General features: G+C 37.3%; 1 protein-coding gene across 1 annotated transcript; it reads left to right on the plus strand.

Moving 5' to 3' along the window:
• Positions 1–230: 230 nt before the first annotated feature.
• Positions 231–16562, plus strand: LOC102238052 (nectin-1-like). Its single transcript, XM_014471325.2, has 10 exons — positions 231–631; positions 10945–11057; positions 11528–11786; positions 12012–12129; positions 12424–12605; positions 13362–13479; positions 14057–14208; positions 14522–14654; positions 14759–14819; positions 15589–16562. Exons 1-10 carry the CDS (start codon positions 580–582, stop codon positions 15904–15906), a joined length of 1506 nt encoding a protein of 501 aa, XP_014326811.2. The 5' UTR covers positions 231–579; the 3' UTR covers positions 15907–16562.
• The last annotated feature ends 277 nt before the right edge of the window (positions 16563–16839 follow it).

The raw sequence follows: 16839 nt of genomic DNA on the forward strand, positions 1-16839 counted from the left end.
TAAGGAAAACATAAATTATGGAGGCCTATTATGAGATAATGTTTTATTACAGATACATTTTTGTACTTCATAAAATAAACATCCAATTGAAGCTCAGGTAAAGGGGGCCCCTTCATTGACAGCCTTAAAGTCCGTAGCTCCGTCCCTGTCCGGACTGTTAATTGCGTCCTCGGATCACAACTTTTAATTTCTCTACAGAGGCGCCCTGTGCTGCCCGGGTTGCTCGGCTCAGCCCCCACAGGCTGTTTGTCGGTCGGGGCTGGGGGTAGTCTATCTCGGAAATAATCTGCCCACGCGTTTAAGCGGCTTTATCCCCGCCGAGCCTCAGACCGCTGCAGCTCCGGCTCCACACGCTGAGCGCCAGAAAGAAAAAGTGCCACAGGTCACACTGACCAGTTGGAGGTTGCGCACGGCTTGTGACACACACGAACGGACTCTGGTGCTGAAGCTGAGTCTATTTCTTTACTTTAAAACAAACAAACAAACAAACAAAAAAAAACAATTACTATTCCAAGAGCCAAGAGGAGAAGGTTACTCTAGGGATTTAAACAGACAGAAACTGGCAACGGTGTTCAGGACATGGAACAGGCTGGACTGTGGATATTCTTTGTGACTACTTGTGTTATTTCAGGTAAGGTTGATTTAACAAAAAGAAAGAAAAAAAAATCACTTCTTAACGTATCTGAAGTTTCATGTATTCACACATTGAGTACTTTGTGCGGCGATATTTAAAACATTTTTATTCACCAATTAAGATTTATCGGACCCCTGTGTTTTAATTCATTCCAAATGTTCATTTTAATTCCTGTGACAACATAGTAGTGATGTCTTGTTTTTTTTTTTTTCTGATAGTCTCCTCTTAATATGGAAAACTCAAATCATAGACACTTTTATAAACATTTTTAAATACACATGTTCAAGTGTAAATGTAATTTAGTGAAACTGACGCCTAAGTGGCAACAATGTAATGTTACACTGCAGTCCAAAATTAGGCTTCTGTTTGTGTATTTTGCTTAAGTAAAAGTACAAGTAATGAAAGAGTAAAATTTACATAAAGAGATAAAGAAATATGAGTAATTCATCCTCAGCATAAAAAATGTGGACTTAATATTAAATAAATTGTTCTTACTTGCTATTTTTTTACTGTAATGATATAACACAGATCAAGCATAACATTTTCACCTCTGACAAGTGAAGTGGATGTCTTTCTGTCCTTTGGTGGGATAGCTTCAGGCAGCATTCGTTCTCAGAGATGATGTGTTTCAAGCAGGAAAAACTGGCCAAGTAAAAACGGTTTGACTGACGTTGAGAACGTCTGATGACTAGATTATGGGGTGAAAGGATTTTCACAATTGCAGATGCTGTGGTTTATTCCCAGTCTGCAGTGGTAAGTATCTACATCAATGAACTGGCAGCATGATCATTAGCAGCCAAGGCACATTGGTGCAGGTGTGAGGACGATGGCTCCTTGGCATAACTAAATAAATGGACATTTAATTTAAGGAAAGAGAAATATTTGATTATCCGGACATTTCTGCATGTTGTGTTCTGTCAACATTGTTTTATGTTTCTTTTGGGTTTCATTTTGTTCAGCTTGTGCCAGTCATTCCCTGTTTTATTCCGCAATACGGGTTCCTTGTCAGTCTTCCTTCCTGCCTTTTTGTCTCACTTCTGGCTTTGTTGCCAGCACACCTGTGTGGATTTACAGTCCCGGTTTCCTTTATGTGTATTTGTCAGATCCACATGTTTATCTCTGCTTCATAATGATTTTCTGGTTTCTGTTATGGTGTGCCTTTGCCTCCCTTTGTTTAGGGGTTTGTTAGTTCATTCTTCACATTGAATCTGATCCTGTATCAAATAGTTGCTTCCTGTTTCTTTAATGTTGTCTGCATATGCTTATCCTGTCCCCTGTACCATGATAACATGGATCATTTGGGATTGAGCAAAAATACCACAATACTGCTCTGTTTAATATTAATATTAAATATCTACAGTAATGCATTTTTGTTCACCAGTAACAAAAATAAAAAGTGGCGAATGAACCATTTTTGACACATTTTGGCGTAGATTTTAAGTTACGTCAACCTCCCCATGCAACAGGTAACCAGAGAGTTTGACATCTGTCATTGAGCCGTTTAGGGTTTTTCCATCTGAATATTTATATTTTTCACTCCCAAAAGGATTTTATTTCCTGCCTCTATCACAATGACCAGTTTTACTACGAATTTTCAAAAGCTTGTATTATTTTAACTCAGACGCCACACCATGCACAGCTCTTCCGTTTTCAACTCAAACCTGCATCAGACTCTTCCAATCTAAAGGATTTAAGATTTCAAACTACACTCAATAATAACCAGCTGCTCAGCAGGACCTACATATTGTCCGCCTGAACTTGACCGCAGTTAAAGAAAAGCAGAAAAACTAAAGTGAGTGCTGGTTTAGACGGCGTAGATGTGTTTGTCTGGAGGTTTATTGTGTGTGTGAATGAATGGACCAACTCATGGCCGCTGTAACAGGTGCAGCAGTGTAATCACTGTAAGCTTGGGCCACACATTAAAGCTGGCATTCGATCTGTGGCTGCGTCTTACATGGAGGGAGATGTTGTGACATCAGCTGTGATTGCTTTTTTCCCCCTTTCCTTTCTCAGAATAATAAAAGCTTTCTCTGGAAGCTGGGCAGTAACTTGCTGCTGTGCACACATATGTTCATACCAGTAGTGTGTGCCATACGATTGTCATGTTGAAGGACACAGCATTGGATTAGAGCTGTGCAGGAAGTGGCAACAAGATTGTTGCCAGGGCTGCTGGCTGCTGCTGCTGGGTATTTTTCTGTGGATGTTTTGGAGCGGGTCGGTGTGATCTGGGGCCACCTGGCATCGATTAGTGATGAGTGCTATCACAATCGATTATTTTGTTTTTCCTCTTGCATTAAAACTTTGAAATCCCCAGCAGGGAGGCACGCAGAAAAGGCTGAATGAGACGAACAGACAGCCTCATGCATTTCTGCGTAATCCACTGCCCACAGCTGGAACACACAGACGCTACTCTACAGATATAATCCCGCACAAACACGCTCCTTCTGTCTGCTCTGCCTTTTGTTTCCCTCCTTTTTACTCCACTCTCTCCGGAGTGTGCAGATTGAAACCATCTTTCTGCCTGTTTGCCCCCTCAGTCTGGTAAAGTTTCTCCCCGGGTGTTTTCTTCGTTTCTCCTCATCCCGTCTCCTTTTTGCCTTTTGTGTTCTCATGTTATGTCTCAGCCACACATGCAGCAGTCACCATAATCCTGTGAGCTGCCTGCTGAACGCTGGCCAAGCGTACTCGCCACGTTCCTGCCACGGAGATTACGCACCCACATAAACTCACATACACACGCGTGAAGACACGTGTGTGCACTGACTCTGATCAAAAACAAGGGCAGAATTGGTTTCAGTGGCAATGCAGCACTGTGAGAAAACTGTATTCAGTTTTTTTTTTTTTGTTAAAATTTTCTTTGAATCATCAAGCAAATTTTAATAACCAACCTGAGTTAATGTTCAAGTAATTATTTCACCAGGAGTGATTTCTGCCTGAACTGTAGAATCTGTAAAATTGAGAAATCAGGTAAACATATCCTGACTGACATCATGGATTTGGCTGAAAGATCTGAAGAAAGCAACATGTTATGCCCTGAACTAAAGCTCAAAAGCAGATGATAAACAATGTCACCAACACTGATTAGTCTGCAGATGTTAGAAAGCCATCGGTAAAGCTTTGAGACTCCAGTGAACCACATAGAGAACCATTACACACAAGAAGAGAAAACATGGACTTATGGTGAACATTCCCAGTAGTGGCCAATCTGCCACAGTTACTCCAAAAATGTACTAACAACTCATCAAGGAGGTCACAGAAAAATGAGAGGTTCATGAGTGTTCATGATTCAACCAAAAGAAAGAGGCTGGGGAAAAGTGACTTCCATCGAACACTCGTATTAAAATATCTTAATAATCTTCTGTTGTTGTACAAGAAAAAGCAGAACTGTTTAGGAGGTATGTATACCATTCCATCTGGTATACATTTAAGCAACATTTCAGAAAAAAATAAATAAAATGTCAAACATTCTGGCTGTAACTTTGGTATGGAGTTGTTTCTCTACGTACATGGAGACACGTATGACCGTCTGTATTTAATGTTACCAGGAATTTTACTCTCTACCAGGAAATTCTGATCAACTTAAGCTCAAACACTGTCCAGGTTGAGCTTTTTCCCCCATCAATGAATGAAATCATCATATGAAAACTGCTGTTTGTATGTAGTCAGGTCCTCTATATTCAGTATGAAAATTTGTTTTGTGATCTGAAACATTTAAGTCTGGCGAAGATACAAAAACAGAAAAAAACCCCGTAAAGGGCAAATACACTGTAAATACTAATAAATAATAAATACTAATACTAATAAATAGACTATAAATACTAATAATACTCATAACACTATAAATCACCAGAATATATGACAACTTTTGTCAAGGAACGGTAAATACTATGGGCCTTTTCAGTTTTCAGACTTTTCAGCATCCGTGATCACAAACCTCAAAACGCAGACGGGGCATGTAATCCCCGATCAATCACAGATTCTATGACAGAAAGATTAAACAGTTAATCTGCCCTCTTCTCTTTCTCTCTCTCTGTGAACGTTTTTTAATCTTTTGATCCATCACATGCCATCATTGTTTTCGTCTGATATTCATTTGAGCAAAGGGTTAGCAAAAGTATAACTACAGACGAAATTTTAAAATGAAAGCCATTTTGAAGAGAAGTATATTTTGAGACAAAAATGTTTGCAGTTTTGTCAAAAAAAAAAAAAGCCAGATTTACAACTGTAAGCTCTTAGATTTGTGATTTTTTTTTTCTGTTTGTGACAAACAAAAAAAGAGTCTTAGTTTTTGTTAAAACAAGTATTTCTAAAATCTCGTCTCATTCTTGTAAACCCAGAGTATCACATGTCTTCTTATCTTAGGAACCGAGTCACAGGCGGCTTCTTGAGGATAGTTAAGTATGATATAGAACAACTTACAGAAGTAGAAATTACTTGAAAATAGTTATGTGTAAACATTACTAAAACTGCGTCTCACCCCTAACCTTAAACTGAGTATAAGGTGGGTTGTTGTGTTTCAGTCCCATTTACTAACCCATCAAATTCACTTTGAGTGCTTTCTCTCAACCACTCTGAGAAGTAGTATGCTAAAACAAATTATGAGTGAGGACAGGATTAATACTTTTGTAACTTGTGCAGCAGATTTTCATGACAGCAAGAGTTACACACTTAAGCTGTGATGTGTGTGGAAGATAGAAAAACAGAAATATCTCTGATATCTTAATGTAAAATTGAAAGCAGATGATGCTTCAATACAAAGGTTGCATGTTAGATACCATCTAAAAGAGAACAAAAGGAAGTGGGATAGTGCTTTATTGTTATTTTTTCACTTTGACATATTATATTTTAAGCAATCCGCTGAAAAAATAATGGGGTGGCGACCTTCCAGGGTGTACCTCGCCTCTCCCCTAATGACCGCTGACGGATACCAGCACAGTACGTCCTGCATGGAAAATCAGGAATGGATGGATAATGATAAAATCAAACAAAGTTTATAAATCTTTGTTAACACAAAAGGCAGCTCTATCGTAGTTCGTTTCTTCATATTCCAGCCCTACTGGTTGTTGAAGTGAATTTTATCCTGTCAAATCTCAATTTACGATAACCCAGCAAAACAAACCTCAAACATTACTGTCACATCTTGTTTTATAGAAGCTGGACTACATATCAGGTGAAGGATTTTTTTTTTACTGCCCAGTAAAGTGACCTTTTTGTTGTATTTTTAACAACTTTCAGCCGCAACACCTGCACTTGCCTCAGTGTTTCATTCATACACACAATGGTAAAATTAGCTTTTCAAATAACAGCAAAGAAAGATGCAGGATATCCGTGCAGGATGTGAACAAAAAGCCCCACCGTCATGCTGTGTTGCTCTAACTGTTCCTAAATGTTCCATTCAGGCGGGAAACAGTATTGCTATTGTTGTGCTTCTTTCCCAAGCCCTTTTCTTGCCAGCATGCTCCTGTTTATGGGTTATTGACATGATGAGGTCATTTCCCATACTAGAAACAATAGAAGAATGTGAGCTGACACAATTGAAACGAGGAAGCTGCGAGCGATGTGGAGAAACGAGGCTTTCTGTACCTATCAGAAAGGTTGTCTTTCTTTGCGATAGCTTCAGTTTAAGCTCCTAATCAGCTCAGTTGCAGAGGTCATCAGGGCGGACTCTCCATGTCTGTGTTGAATAGAAAAGTCATGAAAAGCAAAGACTATTACGACATATTTTATTTCCCTCCGGACAAATTATTTAAAAATACTGGTGTTTTTTCTATATATTCTTAACAGTTATACATAGCCTGATTTTTGTTTTTTGACAAATTTTACCTAGTAAGTAATGTTGGGATTTTAGAGACTTCTAGATTTTTCTATAGTTGAGCGCTAATTTGTTCATCAATGCCAAACACGACGTAGCGACCTGTAGTCTCCAGATCCGCTGCAAGTTTCGAAAGTGAAGATTTATATGACGATTTGTCCAGTGAGTTAAGAGAAGTCAGGAGAAATTTTGGTACGTTTTCATCAGAAAAAGAAAAGAGCTCACTTCAGATTGAGAAGTAGATTGTTTATTTAATGGCAGAATATTTTAGACTGATTTACCAATTATAGTGGAATTTAAAATGGTGTGAATTCATGCTAGACTACACTGATTGCAGTTTTCTGATCAATCACCAATCTTTAAAAAAACCTGGCCTGCCGATTCAGATCAGCTGATTATTTTTATAACGGACACTGCCAGTCCAATCTTATTTTGTTAAAAAAACATTTAATTTTCTAATCTTCCCTCTACTGAATGACAATTTAAATAGTATTTATATTTCATGCATACAAGTTGAAATATAACAAAAATTGGGGGAAACTAATTTATCAAACCTACTTTTCCTTGCTGTGTTGGAGAATGAGCCTACAAGGCTAACAATAATTTTGCCTGTTTATATCAAGCTTCCAAACATTTTACACATAAGTTGCATTTTAACTCCCCTTCTAGCCATTAACAAAATGGTGTCGTACATTTACATTTCATTCAGTAAAGCCAACGTTGTTGTGAAAAGTTAAGCTTTAAACCATTAATATGTAATATATATCGATGCTGTAACAAGTGTTTTCTTGCAGTAGATGGGTGCTGCACTGCACCCATACTGCCTTTCAGATTGTTTCCAGTCATGCTCACGTAGATTTAATGCATTTCCAGAGAAGATTTTATTTACTGGCAGCATTTATTTGAAGTGGATTAGGCTGTGATGGATTTTTTGTCATGTTGGTTTGGTCTAAATATTTAATCTTTTCAGACTGGGAAGGATGAAAATGACACTTGATGTAAACACCAGAAAATCTGTTCATTGAATTTTTAGTTTAATATTACTCACAATGTTTCCTGCAATCTCCAAAATATTCAACCACCTCATAGCACTGCTGCAAACGTGAGTCACAGCCAGACAGCGGCGTCTGGCTGCGTTCCTCGGGAATCTTGGCCCAGTCAAAAGTCTCCAGTTCGTTAAGAGTTCATGCAAGGACCCCTTCTGAGTTTATCACAGAGACTGCAGGTCATTTGCTGTCAGTAAAGAGTTTTTAACCACCTGTCTTCCCGGGATTCTGGTAGTAGCTATTGATAGATAAATGAAGATTTACAGCCTTGTGCAAACACTGTTAAACTTTTCAACTTGTTTGTCTTTTCTTGTCATCTAAAACAAGAAAAAATATTCAAAAAAGATCACAGTTCACAAAGCTCTAGATTTTATTTTCAGTTTGGACTCTGAGATCTTAAGATTGCGTTCTATGTGTCATGTACAGAAGGTAAATATTTGAACATGTTTTTACAGTTTAAACAAGGTAATTGAGACAACCTAAATAATTCACACATAAACAGAAATCAATACAATTATTTCATGATAATCATGATAATATGGGTAAAAAGTGGAACAACACAAGAAATTCTGATAAAACATGAAGGAAAAGAAGTATTCAAATCCAGAAAATATTCAGAAAGGATTCTGAGGATTATTAAATCAATATCAGCTGATTTAATAACTGATGGGCTGAAAAACTATCCAAGGGTTGCAGAAAGTGCCACAGCTGGAAAACACAAAAGTGACTCCCATAAAAAAGTCTCAGGGACAAACTGTACAAATAGCAACATTTACAGGTGCATTTCTAAACTCCCTCTGCTGCTCTCTCTCTCTTTTCCCTCTTAAGTTCATGGACTGATTTGATTTCTTAGGTTTTTGCTGAGATCTGGTGTGCATTTTTAATCCAATAGAAGAAAAAAATAGAAGAAATATGATGAGTCCAATACTTATTTTACCTGCTTAACCTATATTATAAATCACATAGCATGTAATTTCTGAATGGGAAATTTATTGGACAAGCTAAATAACAAAAAGTTGTGGTAGAGTCAGCGCATGGTTGTTAGTGATTTCAGGCTAGAGTACAAAATGGAATTGATTTTAAATGGTTTAAACACTTTAATTGCTATTTTTCTTCTATTTTAAACAACACTAGCATTGTTTAGCTAAATGTAAACACTGGTGGAGTGATGGCAATAGGTTCCAATTAGGAGGTAGTTAACATAGCCTGCAGTTAACCTTGTTAGTTACTCTCAGCTTTAGGCCGAGTCACGAGGGTCAGTCTCTGGACGTCCATATGTCAGATGTAGAGCAGCAGATGGACTGTGAATTTTCTGATATGCATTTTAATTTCCTAAATCCCACTGCTCCCAGTGTTATTATGTCTCCTCCCAATGCTGCACACAAACACAGAACACATTTCAATCACTATTCAGTACATTTCAATAAATACATTGAGCTTTGATTCAATAAATTAGAATATGCTTGAATAGTTCAATTATGTCCTATTAATTAATTCACTAAGTGAAATAAATTACACAGATTAACTACAGACAGACTGATGTTTTAAAGCTTTTACTTCTGTTATGATGATTTTTGCCTTACAGCTAATAAAATATATCTAGGATTATCATCTTGCATCAGAACAATTAAAAACAATCTTTTTTTTAAATAAATGCTTGGCTCAATTAAAAATATGTTTAATACTTGCTTAAAGGTTATTTTCTATCTGAGATCTAAGAAATGAGCCTTATCTGAGCACATACATCTTGAATATGATGTGTGTATTTCTGTTTGCTTGTGAATAATCATGTTAGGCTAATCTACTGACATTCTGAATCACGATTTCATGATGTGTTTGTATCCCTGTCCAGTTAAAAATGTGCAATAGTATTGAAATCTTTCAAAAATAGGGAAATTAAATTAACTTACAAAAGCTTTTATATACCAATGTAAGCTGAATTTCAACTCCTGTCAGCTCAACAACAAGCACACAAACATATGTTATTGTTAGAGATTTTAGCCACATTACTTGAGCTTTATATAATAAAACAAAGCTTAAGCGGAGCTCTAACAGACACAGATATGTGAAAATAAGTAGTAGAATAGAATTGTCCTTTATGTGTTCAAAATAAAGACTGTACTTACTTTGTTAAATGTACAAAGTAAGCAGTTATTAAGACTATGCAGTTATTAAAATAATAAAGGTAGATTCTACTGAATATGCCAGTAAATCCCGTTGTAACATTGTTCTGTGGAGGCACAAATTAATTCGTCATGAAATTAATATTGTTTCCAGTCAGAAATAATGTTGGTAAGATTATTTTAAATCTACCTTTGCTAGGGTATTAGTAGTTTTAGTTAACTGTGTAGTAATCTGTATGTAAATTTCTATCCTCCGTGAATTCATACTTTTATTAAAAAATATCCCAGAATTTGCTTGTTGTATTAATGTGACATTTATTCCCATGGTGATTGGATGTACACTTTTGACTGGAACTACGAATACAGATGAAAATATGAAAATCAACGTCATTTTATGTTGTGCAAATAAATGTAGTTTTTATATGTATTTGTCAAAAGATTTTCTCGAAACTATCAAAACAAAATAAAAAAAAAGTCATGATTTATTACATTAATAACTAATGGGACATTTATTTGAACACACTGTAACAAGAGTTGGAATGTTTAAGATGTATCTTTATCTGTTTTATTGGGTTTCTAGCTAGCTTATATAAATAATTTTCATTTGTATGTGTGTTGATTAAACTATCTAAAAGATACACCCACAATGCAACATTAATAGTAGGGAAATGTGGAGCCTGGTGTTTAGACGTGCGAAGGAAGAGCCCATTAAATGATGGTGTGGATAACATGGATTAAAATAGCTAAATACATCGCAGGTCTTGGCAGACGAGGCACTTTTTGAGGTTAGTTACCTCGCGGGGTGAGAAGAGATCTTTGGGAAACACTGGAAAAAAATGTGGTTTTATTCAGTGAAAAGTTGAAATTGTGGCCGTGAAATGTTTGCGAGTAATGTGTACATTAATGTCTGAGAATTAGAGCAGGAATTGTTTCACTGTGTTTTGTTCAGTCCTGCTCACTTTGCTGTTTAACCCACATTATAATTAGGACAAATTCCATCCGCCATCACAAAAACTGAACAGGAAGCTGTTTCTACTGATTCTGACAGGCACAAGTAAACAAGCGTGATGCTTGTGCTGCCTCAGTACAGTGGGCGAGGCTCTGCTGTGGATTTGTTAAAGGAGATCAGTAAGTCAGTAGAAGGAGTAACTAAACAAATCCTGCTTATTTATACCTCCAGCTAATCCACAACCTTTGGGCGCAGTTTACCTGCACCTCTGCCAACATGCACCACCTTTTACAGCTCAGCTCACACGTTAAGCATGCTGTGAATTTCATAGCAATTTATTAGCTAAATCTTCATTTTGTGTTTCGTTTGTTTGCTTGCAGAAGTAAACGGACAGAGAGTGGAAATGGATGATGGAAAGTCCGGCTATGTTGGCTCAAAGGTGGACCTTCGCTGCCGGTTCATCAACAGTAACCCACCTGTTAAAATCTCCCAGGTATACGTCAACAGTGTTGGATTAACGCAGTCAAACACATGTTAAAATTAAATGCCTCACAAACAGTGTCACGGATTTTCTCTTAAAGTCACATGAAACATTTTAAATTAATGAGAACATTTAAATAACGTGTTCAGATAACGGATGGAGAACATTTAAAGTACCAACAGGTAGTGATTAAATAATGGGTCATCAACACAGATTACAATGGCTTTTGCTGCTCTGCACCACTGAAATAAAATTGTAGTTGTTTTTTTTTTCTTTCTAAGGGTATGTCCAGTTAATACACGCATCTAAACACAAAAACACTGAATGAGAAGCAAACATTTCAATAATTATCCCATTCAGGTAACAGACAGCAAGACCATAAGTCCTTTTTAGAAAAAACAATAATTTATTATTTACTTTTGTCAAAGAGTTTTTTGAAATTTCTGCTTGACTCTATTCGATTTTTGTCTCAATTTCTCAAGGTAACGTGGCAGAAACTGGCGAACGGCTCCAAGCAGAATGTGGCGATAGCAAACCCATCGCTGGGTGTGTCTGTGGCCCCTCCTTACAGGGATCGCGTTACCTTCAAGAACGCAGCAGTCAGACGGCGAACTCCGACGTTGGAGGACACGACCATCATCTTTTCTTCGCTCCGCCTTTCCGATGAGGCCACTTACATCTGTGAATACACAACGTTCCCTGCAGGAAACCGGGAGAACACCGTAAACCTCACCGTCTTCGGTGAGCGCATGACCGAGTGACCTTTCAGTGTCTGAAGTGTAAAACACTATTATTTTGAAGGGTAAAACTTTGTATTTTAATATTTTTGGTGGATTCTCCAAGCATAAATAGTTATTGTATATAATCCTTGTATGCTCAACAACTTTTAAGCAAAAAAGTTGTTGACTGACAGACACGTGTGCATCATCACTGAATATTAACATATCTCCATTTATATTTCTACAGTTCGCCCAACAACCCAGATGAGTTTGTCCACGCCTACACTTGTGGCTCGTTCATCAAACCTAAAAACTCCAGTGGCCACCTGCATCTCCGCCAACGGAAAGCCACCTGGAACAATTAGGTTTGTCTGTATTTGTGTTCAAATTAACCTTTCTTTTTTTGAAATGCGCAGTGTTTCACCAAAGTGTTCATACTCCTAGAACCTTTTCACATTTTCTAAAAAAAAAAAAAAACTAACTATAAACTCCATTTTTTGTCATTGTGACAGACCAACACAAAGTACTGTTTCCAAGTAGTGTCTTAAATGTGAAGCGAAAGGGAAATGATACATGGTTTTCTAAAGTTTTTGCTGCAGTTTTACTGTGATTTAAATGGCAAGTCTTTTGAGATTCGTCTGTCTTGTGTGCGGGAACAGGTGGGAGACGAGGGTGCCTGGAGAAGTGACCACCCGAGAGTACATCAACTCAGACGGGACGTTCACTGTTCAGAGCGACTACATTTTAGTCCCCAGCAGGGAAACCCACCGGGAGACACTGACCTGCGTCACCACCTACAATGAGGAGGTCTACACGGACAGTGTCACTCTTGATATCCAGTGTAAGTCATTCGTGAGAAGCACAAACTATATAATTCTCTAAATCTTCACCAATTTGAATCCCAACTAACACTGTATGACTCAAAAAGATTAGACTAAGAATCATTGATTGAGGTAATCTTAGCAAATTCTTCCTATTTGCATTCTCCTGGCACTTTTTAAAATTATTATAGTGATCATTTTGCATTTCTAAGGGCCATTTTATCAAGCTACTTTCTGTGTTCTCCCAAGACCTGGCCTTACACCTAAGGCAAAAAAAGAAAAGCCAGAAAATCTGAATTATAATGAGACTTTCTTTTCAACAATTTAGAAATAAGGCAACTGAGGTATTATGTCAATGAGCAACACAGGTGGAATTCAAATTCCCATTTATTTTGGAAAACAGCTAAGCAGTTAGAAAATAAATGATGAACTATTAGCTATCAAATCAGATAATATTGTGGTTACTGACAAACTTTACGTGGCAGATCTTTTTAACCAGTATTTCAAAAAGTCTGGACATTTTGATGTATTTGCAACCATTGTTTAATGCTGAACTCAATATCGTGTCTGATTTACCTGTTGAATCTCAAATGTCAAAGAGGTCAAAGTTGAATTGCTTTCTTTGGATCCTAAAAAGCCAGCTGGAGCAGATGGTCTAGCTCTGTAAAAAAAACAAAAACAAACCTGCAGCTTTAACCTGTCTATTTTATTTATACTTAACATTTTGCCTGGTGAAATAACGGCTAACCTAACTGATATTGCTTCCTCTTCTCTAGATGAGCCCAATGTGATGATTGATGGTTTTGATGGGAACTGGTATCTGAACAGAGAGAACGTCCAGTTGAGCTGCCAAGCCGACGCCAATCCAGTCGTCTCTCTGTACCAGTGGAGACTGTAAGAGTTCACTTACACAGATTTAGTTTTTTTCTTTGAACAATCACATTTGTTTCCTTACCAGATTAATGCCAGGATAGATTTACCTGACACATCGCAGACATAGTGATGCGATGGACAAAAACAATGTTGTGTATAAGTTCAACTTTTCAGAATACTCATGGGTTGTTATGGGGAAGCTTATTTATTTTCTCAGCATCAGTAAAATCAAAATAACCTCAACTAATCTATCCCACAACTTAATTCGGTCATCAGGTTGTTGATTAGTTGGACAGGTGGAGGAATCTCCTTATTTAAAAAAAACACAATATCCAAAATTATGGTTTTGAGCCTTCCTGCATGTTTTTGCCTTTAAATAAAATTTCCAATAGCCAGTTATAATTTTCTTGATTAAGTCATGTTGGAGATAAATAGAAATGTGACTTTGCAGGAGGCTTTGGGTCAGACCATTTCCTTATTTATTTGAACTAACACTTTTAAATACTACTCTAAATTGAAACTAAAGGCAACATCGACTATCTAAAGACCAGCTTTTACGCTTACCTTGCATCTTTTGATATGTTTTTTGCGACTGCAGGGTTAACAGCTCCATCCCGAGCAATGTCGAAATCCGAGACAACGTCCTCCTGTTTAAAGGGCCCGTCACATACGAGGTCCAAGGAACATACGTGTGTGACGCGACCAACAGTATCGGGACCAGCTCTGCCTTTGTCGAAGTCAGCGTTTTAGGTAAGGTAGCTAGAGTACGTCTTTTATTCAGCTGATTTATTACTTTTAGGTCCTTCAAAAACTATGATATGTTTAAATGTACAAATTCACTGGCAAAAAGAAAGAAAGAACAAAGCACTTGAAGAAGCTTCAGAGGTACACTGTTTTGGGTTCGCATGAGGCCGAGTGTAAAGATTTTACACTGACTTAGTGGATATGCGTATTTTAATATTAAGTAGAAAAAAATTTATTCAAATTTTTGAATTATCAATAGGGCTCTTATTTTCTAATAGCTATTGGAAAACTTTTACTTGTGTATTTGCTGTTCTTGCAGAAAAGCCCCTGCCCCAGATTGCAACAGGAGACGTCATCAGTGTGATCGCCTTATTACTGGCTGCTGGCGTCCTGATGGGCATTACTATCACAGTCCTGGTGCTCAAAATAAGAACTAGAAAAGACAGCTCCTCGTATGTGAACGCAATCTCAGATTGTTACATTTTAGTTTTTTCTCAAGGCGATTCCCATTAATTTTGACATGTTTTGCTTTCTCTCTCTAATGCTTTTTGATCAGAGGTGACTCACCATCCAGAAAACTGTCTCAACCCATCAGAAAAAGACCAGATGATTTTCAGGTAACCCGTATGTTGTGCTTGAAATTTTCAAATCTCAGGGCTTTGAATCAGTCTACAGTATTATAACCGTACTGTAATGTTACTTTTTTTATGTTGCTTTATGAGGACAAAAAGGTTAAACAACACTAAACTCAAATGTTACTAAAACTTCCGTTACTGAAAGCCATTTTGGACATTAATCAAGCTCTTTACAGCTGCACCTATTGTGTATTAAACACCGCTTACATAACACCACTTCGTTCGTAACACCTTGTGGACTATTGTTATGAAGTTGCCTTAAACAAACACTCAGTAAAAGGTCATGCCCTGTTCTAATGCTGTTGAACACTGAATTTTACATTTTTAATCCCAATATACACACACTATACAAAACAGAGGCACTTCACAAGCAATACACGTTGTTTACAGATGTGACAGGACATTATGTTCCATAAAATTCACATTTTTCATAGGAAGAAGAAAGAAATCAGTAAATAGCTTTACCAGCTAGTATTTTTTTTATTATTATTATTTTAATGTTTACTTTAATGCTTTAGTTCACTGTGGAGTTGGTCTGTTACAACATTTTTTGTTCCTTTCTATTAAAGTTTCTGAAGTAGTTTATAATGATTTTGAAATCGTGTTTGATATGTCTGGGTTAATTTTTATCTCACATGGGTTAAACTCAAGGATAGCTCGGTTTCCTGCAACACTACTATCAATCAAAAGAAAAACAGCACAGAGATAATGGGTTTTTGACTTTTAACATTATGATTTTGCTTCTCTGCAGCATGCTGGACGCTTTTATGAGGAACTTCCAAACACAGCTGACTACGTGAGCTACAGACTTGCCTGTAACAAGGAGGATTATCCAGAACCCTACTCCCCACCGATCAACCCCCCTCTTTCATTTCTACCCCAGCAACCCTACCACCCTTCACAAACGATGCCTGTCTTGGGCACCAGCAGTGCCAGCACCCCGTCAAAAAACACTTTTGCTCCACAGACACACACCACAGCCATCTTTAAATACCCGTCTGTGCCAGGTTTGTCATCTCCTCCGCCTGGAGTGGGGCCATATACTTTCCCCAAAGAGCAGTACGTCTGAAGCGGCATCATGTCACAAGCCCAAACTTCTTGAACCTGAACATATGTCTTTAGGAAAGGTTTGGTGAACCTTATTTGAAGCTAGATGGACTATCAGGCAGGAGATCTGCACTATGGACATCTGAGGACACTGAACATTTTGTTGCTGGACTTTCGTAATGTCCTCACTCTTGCTATGTCTTTCTTTGTCTTAATTTAATGTTCAAAGGGAATCTTGTGCTCCATACTCAACGTTTAGGCTAGAAATTGCCTGTTTGAATGAACAATGTTAAGAAAAACGTATTTAATCCAGATGAAAGGATTACCTTGATGTTGTTTACTCTCCTTACTTTATCCACATTAACATGGTTTTTATAAAAAAGGAAGAAAAAGAAAAACACCTATCATCAATTTACATCAATTCCTGTGTTTTCTGATGACGCACTGTTTTCCTGTTGTATTTAGATACAATCCTTTTATGTAAGGTCTTGGCATTGTCTCCTGGTCTACCGTACTTCTGTACTTGTATTTTGTATCTTTTATGATTTGTTCCTTGTAATGAAGAGAAAAAAAAATCTTTATATTCCAAGGGAGTTTATGAAAGTGATGGTCTATTGTTGATATCTGGTGTTGTTGGATGAATGTTGAAAAGTTTAGCAAATAAATAAAAATTATCACATGAACAATTTATGGCTTTTGCTTTAGGTGTCTTTTTGGACATTATGCAACTCTTTTACTAAACAATCAACTCAAAAAGCATTTTCCTCCAAATCCTTTTTTTAGACAGAAACACATTCTTTCATCATTTTGGTGTTGGCATGTTCTCCTCATGCATGTAAGGGTTATCTCTGGGTATGACTTGGCCCTATGTGTGTGAGAATTCGAGCGAGTTGGAAACTCATTTCAGTCTTTTGCATGCATGCCGGGTCTTATCCTTTTTCAGAGTAATACAATC

This window comes from Xiphophorus maculatus, chromosome 11 (assembly GCF_002775205.1).
Source record: "Xiphophorus maculatus strain JP 163 A chromosome 11, X_maculatus-5.0-male, whole genome shotgun sequence".
Taxonomy (NCBI): domain Eukaryota; kingdom Metazoa; phylum Chordata; class Actinopteri; order Cyprinodontiformes; family Poeciliidae; genus Xiphophorus; species Xiphophorus maculatus.

Bases quoted from the DNA above. Each gene is read 5' to 3' on its own strand.
- LOC102238052 (XM_014471325.2), top strand. From the start codon at position 580: ATGGAACAGGCTGGACTGTGGATATTCTTTGTGACTACTTGTGTTATT. The intron at 12,130-12,423 runs GTTTGTCTGTAT...GTGCGGGAACAG, and splicing joins AAGCCACCTGGAACAATTAG to GTGGGAGACGAGGGTGCCTG. The intron at 14,209-14,521 runs GTAAGGTAGCTA...CTGTTCTTGCAG, and splicing joins TGTCGAAGTCAGCGTTTTAG to AAAAGCCCCTGCCCCAGATT.